This window comes from Trypanosoma equiperdum (assembly GCF_001457755.1).
Source record: "Trypanosoma equiperdum strain OVI genome assembly, contig: ctg_1901, whole genome shotgun sequence".
Classification (NCBI taxonomy): Eukaryota; Euglenozoa; class Kinetoplastea; order Trypanosomatida; family Trypanosomatidae; genus Trypanosoma; species Trypanosoma equiperdum.
The window spans coordinates 51249-59973 of record NW_027123951.1 but is presented as its reverse complement, the minus strand read 5'-3'; the positions used below and the strand labels follow the sequence as shown (position 1 = coordinate 59973).

Sequence of the window (8725 nt, the reverse complement as noted above, 5' to 3'; positions counted from 1 at the left end):
TCTGTTTTGCTTTGCCTTTCTCCCTGCAAAAAAAAAAGAAAACCATTCAACTTCTTTTCTCTGCTCCAACGGTGAGTTTTTGATCTTGTTTTTTTGTTTTACTTGTGTGAGTGCGCGAAACCCTCCACGGTGGATGACCCACTTTTTTTTTTTTTCTTTCCTTCTCTCTACGGTTTGGTGCAGCAGCGGTGCGATGACGTGTGGCATGCATCGGGTGTAGTGTGTTGGTTACTCCTTCTCTCTCCCTCTGTTATGGAATGTATTGTTACTGGTGTTATTGGTATTTACTCTCATAGCCTTCTTTTGCACATCATATAGACGCTGTCGCGCCCTTGCCGCATATAATATATATATATATATATATATATTATATCCTTTTTAGTCGGTTTGTTTGATCTTATTCATGTTTTTGCCTCTTTCGTTTCCTTATGCTTCTTTTCCCATTGCTAAGTAGTTGCCTCCCGTGATATAAAAGGGTAGAGGAGTTGTGGCGGTATCATTGCTGTTATTATTGTGGTGGGGGAGGGTAGCAACAAATAATGGAGGACGAGTGGAACACCGACGGAGGGTTGGTTTCTCTCACTTTGGAAGTGCCCAGCGCAATACAGCTGCCTGGAAGTATACGCTTTCGTTCCTTCACGGAAACAAGTTATGAAGACAACGAAAGCGGTGACTCCGCGACGATAACCGCTTGGAAGGCAACCCGGTGGAATGATCTCGGAATACACAAACGCAGGCGTCTCGACGATGCGCCCGGTTATGAATGTGGTGATGTGGTACAACCCCTCCTGCATGTAGTGAAAGACAGTTTCGATGTGGCGCAGCGGCGGATGGAAACACTTCATTGGTTTCAGAAACCCCGAAGCGCGGAGGAAATAAGCGCTCGGTTTGCATTAGACCGGCGGCTCGGCGTTACGCCCAGTTTGGCTGCTACACATCAGGCCTTGACTCGTCTGCAGCAACTCAACCGCACGGAGGCGATTATTGACCTGGCGGAGGATCTTGTAATGGACTCGCCAACAATTTCCCTGTGGACACTCCTTCGAATTGTAGATGGGCTTAAGGGGCAGCCGCAGTGTGCGGCGCGAATTGTGTTTTCTCTCTCTCCTCTAGTAACGAATGGTGCCGTTCCCCCGAGTGCGTGGACAAGCCTCTGTGATGGATTGGACAAAGTGGCACGGCAGTTGCCGGCACCTTTAGAGCGGCCACTCGTTGAGTTATTTGGAGAGGTGCTATACCGCGCTCGTGACGACGGACCGGTTGACGGTAAGTTTGTTGTTTACTACGGGCAAGCTTTACTAAAGAGCAGGGCCCCCATCGGAAGTATTATGGGATTTGTGAGGGCTGAGTTGTTAAGTGGTCGAAATGCGCCCTCAGCGGACGGAACATCGGCAATACGGTTGGGGGCCTTTCTCAGTGATTTAATTCAAGTAATGTGCTCCGCGAGTGGTGGTGCAGAGGAACGGGAGGAAAGGGTACCTCTTTCCGCAGCCGACCGCCTAATGCACTGCGGGGACCTTGTCAAACATGCATACGCTGGTCGGTTACAACTTACACAGGGCGCTTTTGATGCCTTTTTACGATTCTGTGATGAGTCACAAGACTATCACCGGCTTTGCATCGTATTTTTGGCAATGTGTACGCTGTCCACTCCAACGCTCTCCTCCGTAGCGCGCGTTGCAGAAGTGCTCTGCGATGTGAAGCAAATGTCAGATTACCTTGCCGATGTGTTGCACCAGTCCACACCTTCGCTGATGTTGTATCTCCTGTTGCGCCACGGGTCGGTTAGTCTCTTTCCTCAAATCAACAATAACAACATCCGTACGAGAGGTGGTAATGTCAGCAACAACGAGCGAGACAAGTTAGAAATGCATTTTTGCACGTGTCTCGCACGTTTATGTGTGCGCGACGGCGATGAATTTGTTTGTATGGCTCTGTTTAGTGCGATTATTGACATTGGAAGGCCTGTAGGTGCCAGTGCCTTCATTAGTGAAGTGGCCAACTCGTTACGATGTCCCGTGAAACTTTTTGGAGGGCGAGCGACCCCAGCAGGCGTGGCGGCATCTGTCGAGCCATTTAACGTTGAAGCTCTCTATTATGCGTTGCGCCCTGCGGTTGCATCATCCGGCTCCGGTGGTATCGGTGACGGTACCTCCCTTGATGCGCTCCGTACCATTCCCCAGAGCCGCCCACTCGCATCACTATTGGGTGGCAGAGATTTGGCGGAAAAAACATGCGGCACCACAGTTGAGCAAGCCCTTGCCGGTTTGTTGACGTCGCCGCATGTTTACTGTACAGTTGTTTGTGAAAGCGCCATTTCTAGTCTCGTGAAGTCTCCTCCCCTAGCAGAGGCTTTTGCAAAGATGATGGACGGATACGCAACAAAGATGGGTGCCATTGCGTTTGTTCCCTTTGATGTGTGCACAGCCGAACAGTTGACTGATGACGGTCGAAAGTTTCTCTTCGAGTGGATCTCACGATACGCCTGGTTTGTGGTGCTCCCCCTTTCTCTCACAATGCAGTTGGCAATGAATCCTGCTGCGGTTACAGTGGGAAAGTGGAAGACGGAAGAACGGCTTAATGAATCCCGTTGCATTAGGTTGTTTCATGCAATACAGGCGGCGAAACATACCAAAGTTGCTTTCATAACTGCTGAACCCAACGTTGCTGAAGATGCTAAGGCATCAGGTGTTCACCCTGTCATCACTCTCACAGACCTAGCGAAGCGACTTGGGATAAACTAGTCGTGGCGATCCTTCCTTTAAAAATTTCTGTGAAGGTGCTGAACTTCTTTTTCCCGATTGGGAAGGTTCATAAAGAACGATCGTCCTCTTGGTGGGGAGTGGAGAGTGAAGGAAGTTTTGTGCTTCCTTGTTTCCCGCATGTGTATTGAGCAAATTGGTCCCATTCAACGTCTCCACTCAACTTATTCACCTTCACATAGTGAAACATTTTCTTTTCCTTTCCTTGTGGGGCGTCTGCTTCTTAGTTACTTTTCGTTCACATAAATCGTTGTAGAAAGGGGGAAAAAACTGGTAGAAATGGCAGCACCGGCACAAGCGGTGGTCAAAGAAAAGCCTCCGATTCACGTGTATCCTCAGGCGAAGATAGGAACCAAAATTTTTACTCATCATGGCATTCACTCCATGAGGTACAACGGCGTGTGTGCCCTCACCGGCTCTACTGTTCTCATGGCTTCGGGGAGGTTCGTAATGTTTGTAGACGTTCACAAAGGCACAATTGAGTCAATGCAGGGACCTGAAAACGGTGGTGTCGGTGCAATCGCGGTGCATCCATCACGCCAGTATTATGTTGTGTGTGAGAGAAAACCCAGTGACCCGGCAATTCGTGCCTATAGTTGGCCCTCCCGCACAGAAGTGGGTGAGTTTGTTAAAGGCGCCACGAAGGGATTTAGTGCGTGTGCCTTCAACAAAGATGGAAGCATGATGGCAACCGTTGGAATGTACCCGGACTTCTTTCTTACAGTTTGGGACTGGGAGTCACGTGGAATGGTTCTCCGCAGCAAGTGTCACAACACCGATGTTTATACAGTACTGTTCAGTCCATTCGATAGCGGTCTGCTCGTGTCGGGTGGTGCGGGACACATTAAATTTTGGACAATGGCCAACACTTTCACTGGTCTAAAACTGCAGGGCCTGCTGGGAAAATTCGGCCGCCTTGAAATCAGTAATGTTTCCGGATTCGTCGTGTTATCGGATGGAAAAGTAATATCGGGCTCTGAGAGCGGCCTCATCATATTGTGGGAGGGTGATCTCATAAGATGCTGCTTTGCACGCGAGGTTGATAGAGAAGATGATGATGGCACCGCAGCCACGTTTATGGCGCGGAGTTATGACTACACGCCATGCCACGAAGGTGCAATCAATGTTGTGGAGCTGATGGAGGGTGGTCGCGTACTCATGACTGCAGGAGATGATGGCTATTTTCGCTTCTGGCGAGTAAGTGAACTAGAGGTGGCTGAGGGAGAAGGTGCGCCGCCACTTTATGTTCCCGAATGTCTCGGCGAAATATTAGTTCATGCGGGTGCTTTTATTCGCTCAGTTACGTACTGCAAAGATGTAGACGAGTGGGTCGTGTTAGACAGCGCTGGTGTGTTGTGGCGGGTGCCATACGTACACCCGGACGACATATTAAACAACGCTGTGACGAAGCCGAAAGAGCAAGCCGTTCCCGCTCTTGAATTCAACGGCGGCAGCATAACGAGCGCGGCTCTGTCACCAATTGATCATACAGTGGTGACGGGTGGCGAGGACGGCACCATACGCCTTGTTGACTACGTCACACCGCGTGAGTTGTACAAAATGTGTCTGCCTCAGCCAAATGTGGTGATTGGTCTTCGTTTCTTCCAAAAGGATCCGGAAAAAAAGAAGTTCCTTGCCTGCTGTAAGAGTGGTGCAGTTCTCTTGGTAAAGCGTGGCAGCACTGCATTTACGTTACTCGGGCAGTGGCGGCCCCACAACGATGGACTTGCCCTGTTCGCGGTTGATGCTGCAGAGCATCGACTTTGCACTATTGCCCACGGAACAGTTTTCTTTTTCACCATTTTGGACGATTTTTCATCGCTGGAGCCCATTGGATTTTGCAAGATCCCTTTGCCTGGTGCAACGTGCGTTGCGTGGGACGATGCCTCATCATGCTGCCTAATAGGATTTGAATGCGGTAAGCTGCTCGCCATTCGTGCCCCCACGAGGGATATGGTCGATCAATCCGTGTCTTATGAGTTTACGTGCAACTACGCTCTTGTAGGTATTCGGCAGCGCAAAAAGGTAGAAAAGAAGCAAGCAAATGTGTCTGCTGGTGAGAGGGAGGGCTTCGTAGAGGAAGAAGAGGAAGAAGAATATTTGGGACCTTGGCCTGTGCGGCTTATCTGTCCTATGGCAGACGGCGATTTTGCCATCGGGGCCGGTGGAGTAGAGCTTCTCTACAAGTACGGACTCCATGTACGCTACGAGGGTCAGAAGGAGCTTCCGCCACTGCCACCAACAGGAATTGAACCACCAGATTACGTGGAGGAGCCGTTAATGAACTTGTGCTATCGCGACTACACCCCTGAGGCTTCCAGCATGAGTTATTCTGGTAGGTATCTTGTTGTTATATGTGAGGGTTCTCAGATGCTTTTGCGCCAACTCGATGAGATGGGGAGAGTAAGGTTAGAGCCCATACTCGTGGCGTCTGCACATGACAGACTTGATGGGCCCATTGCAGCTGCCTGCACCTCTTTTGACGACAAGATGTTGGTATCCGTTGGGTCGGATGGCCTGGTTGTGGCACAGCTCTTGGACGGATGTATTGCACCACAACCCCCCTCGCCTGTTGCCCAACTCCAACCACTGAGGGCGGAGGAGATTGTTGAGCCACAACTCGCTCCGTTCTCCATAACTGAGCAGAAGGACCTTGATGATCGCCGCCGAGCCGAGGATGAGAAACGGCGTGAGCTCAATTTATTCTTGGATAAGCTGAAGGATGTGCATCAAAAGTATGCCAGACTTCTGCGGGAAAATCAATCTCTGGCGCTCACTCATCGCCTGTCGAAGGAGGAAATAACAATACATCCGCAGATATACCGGGAGCTTCAGGAGGAAATGCGTCAGCGCGTTGAGGAGTCACGGAAACCCACGGCGTTGGAACTGGCCAGAGAAAATATTCGTACAAGGAAGATGCGGAACCGATTTGTTGACAACCTTGCCCACGACCGCTTCCTCGTCCGAAGCTTTTCAAAAGAGTTTTCCGTTGCGTCGTTCCGCACACCTTACGTAGATGGATCTATCAAGCTATTCCAACAACAAATCGATGAGCTGCTTGGATCTGAAAGGTGCAGCAGTCTTGCCTGTGACGGTGATCGTGGTATTGTTAGCGTGGCGAGTGGAGAGGCGTCTCAGCAATCACCTCGTAATTTATCTCTGTCAACCGCCGCTGGGGTTGTAAGGTGGCTAAATTCTGAGGAGAGGAAGCGGAACGAGGGGGAACAGCAAAAAATGAATGCAGCACATCGGGAGGCGGAGATACTAACAACGACGATGCGACAGTACCTCAACAAAATGGACGAACGACGTGAGGAGCGGCACTGGAGAAAGAAGGGCTACGAGATGCTTCTTGCGCACAAGCCAGATCCTGCGGTGGAGGAGGCAAGCCTTAATGAGGAACTGCGACGTGAAACACGGCGCCGTGGCGAGTGCATTTTGCGAACAGATCCCTCTTACCACTCGGCGCCTTCTGCGGTTATCAAGCTACAGCAGTTAATTCGCCTTGAGGAAATTATTTTCAACATGCGCAACAACTTCTCCAATGAGCTGTTGAAGCTTCGCGACGAAAAGGAAAGGTTGTGTGGAACCCTCAACGTTAGTTTGCAGCGCATACGCGCCATCAACGAAAAGTTGAAAGATAAGAGTTTTCACGCTGATGATGTGAAGCTCACACCGGAGGAGATGCCTGGAAAGCGCTTTGAAATAAGTCGTGACGGGCTCGTTGCATTTATGAAGCAGCGTCAGGAAGAGAAATTGCGCGAGCAAACGGCTAAAAAGGCACAACGTGGTTTCGGTGCGGATCTCGCCACTGGTGAACCCGCCACTAATACGGATACCAGCGGCGCTGACACCCCTGCTACAAGGCGCAGCGAGGGAGAGGATAGTAGAAAGGTAACGATTAGTGCCAATAGGGACTCTTTTGGCACTGCGGCGGCTCGTACGAGGAGCGTACGTACAGGCACGTTGGCGGCGTCAAAGGGTGGAAGGCCCTTTAGCGGTGGTGGCTTCGCTGCAGGAGCCGCACGCGAGAGAATGAACCATGAACTACGGGTAAAGCACGAAAATATAAAACTCACAGAAATGGAGGAGGAAGAGCTGCAAATTGAGAGGAACCGACTACTCGCGGAGCGACAACGATTACACACGCAAGTACAGGCAATGATGGATGAATTTGATGTCCGATTGTGGAGTATGTACGAGGAACGTTCGAGGGTGGACGCCAATTTGTGTTTGGCCCATACCCACTCACTGTTGTTGTTTCGTGAGTACAATATCTTATTGGTGTTCCGTCAGAAAGATTTTGAGCTGCAAAGTAGCTACGACGAAGCGAGGAACTCACGCGACCGGTGTCTAAGAGAAATGGAGGAGCTGCAGCGTCTTGTGCAGGATCAGACAGCGTCCATTGAGAAACTCCAGGAGGCCAACAAAGTGTTCCGTCGGGAGGTAGAAATCTTCATTTCAAATAGCTTTCCCGCAGAACATGTACCGTATATCACAAAGGTTTTCCTGCGGCAAATAAAGCGACGCAAACACCACAGCGACATGTCGGGGAACGATGATGATATCACTAGTGATGATGACGATGACGACGACATGGGTGAAGATGAGGCATGGGAAGAAATATGTCCACCAAACTGCTCGGAGGAGCGCTGGTGCGAAGTAATCGAAAAGCGTGAGGTTCGGTTGGACTACGTGGACGCCATTACAGAGGAGCGGCGTCAGTTAGAAGCAACGGAGCAGCGCATCGAGGAACATAAAGCGCTTGCGGACAAGAATAATGCGGCTGTTTCTACGTGTTTAAAGGCTATTGAAGACTTTCAAGGAGAGAAGCGTAAACAGTTGAATATGTTGGAAACTCTTGTAGCTATGCGGTGTGGTCAAGTGCGCTGCCTCGACGAAGAGGGGCGATGCCCAGATACTTTCCGTAGAAATGATTTAGTGGTCGTGTCAGACAAAGTTATAACGGGTCTACACGATCGGATTAGAGCTTTGGCTGAGGAAAAGCACGATCGGCGTGGAAAGTTGAAAAGCATGGTTGCAGAGCAGCAAGCCCTGCAACGCGAACGATCAGAGAAGCAAGCGTTGCATACACAGTGGGAAGAAAAGATATATGAGGCGATGTTGCTTAAGTTTGGCCAAATTGTAAATTTGGAAGTTTTAGAATCCTCGTGTGGCTCACGAGAAGTAGAGCAATTAAAGGAGAGACTCCGCTTAGAGGAGTTGTCGTGGGAAAAGGAGCTGAGGAAAAGGGATAAAAAGATTGCAGTACTGCGAGAGAAATTACATGAAAGCCTGGAGTATAACACAAGCCTGCTGCAAACCATCGGCGACCAGGAGAGCGACCGGCAGAGTGTCGAGAGGTCGCTGGCGCAGTCCACACAGAAAGTTGTCAGCAAAATGTACGATAGCATTAACGTTGCCACGGAGGAAGACCGCAGTAACCTGCGTCTCCTTATTGCCGCACAGCAAGAGGAAATTGATGCACTGAGAACAGAAGTTGCACTCCTACGTACGAAGGGTGGACACGTGTATGCCGCTGCTATGGCAGCCGGCAGGTGAGCTGCTAGTTTCTCTCTATGTTGTGTCTTGGCACCATCACGAACAGCGAAGCGCTTCAATACCAGTATGTATTTGGGAAGGAGTGACTGTTTATTTTTTATTTTTTTATCCCCTTTTTTGTTCTTCTTCTTCACCCGTCCTTCATGTTGTCGAATGTATGTATTTGCAAAAAAAAAAAACCTTTCCCCTTTAGGCAAGCCACCGAGGAAGGGGGAGGGCTGGCGTGGATGAACACGGAAACGGCTAATGGTGAAAAAAGGGCGGTAAACAGTAATGCAGTACTGGAAAGATTGGCCGGGGTCTAGAGAGTGGAGAGGAAAAAAAGGAACATGAACATGGAGGCGACATCAGCACACGTCCGTTGACCGACACTTCATCTCAACACCTCATTTATATCTGTA

General features: G+C 50.0%; 2 protein-coding genes across 2 annotated transcripts; both read left to right on the top strand.

The window, feature by feature from the left end:
• Nucleotides 1-539: 539 nt before the first annotated feature.
• On the top strand, nt 540-2744 carry TEOVI_000835000 (uncharacterized protein; the record flags this gene model as incomplete). Its single annotated transcript, XM_067223593.1, has 1 exon — nt 540-2744. The coding sequence occupies one exon, from the start codon at nt 540-542 to the stop codon at nt 2742-2744; it is 2205 nt and encodes a 734-aa protein (XP_067079694.1).
• Nucleotides 2745-3041: 297 nt separating this feature from the next.
• Nucleotides 3042-8324, top strand: TEOVI_000834900 (WD domain, G-beta repeat, putative; the record flags this gene model as incomplete). The annotated part of the gene is made up of 1 exon (XM_067223592.1): nt 3042-8324. One exon carries the CDS (start codon nt 3042-3044, stop codon nt 8322-8324), a length of 5283 nt encoding a protein of 1760 aa, XP_067079693.1.
• Between the last annotated feature and the right edge of the window lie 401 nt (nt 8325-8725).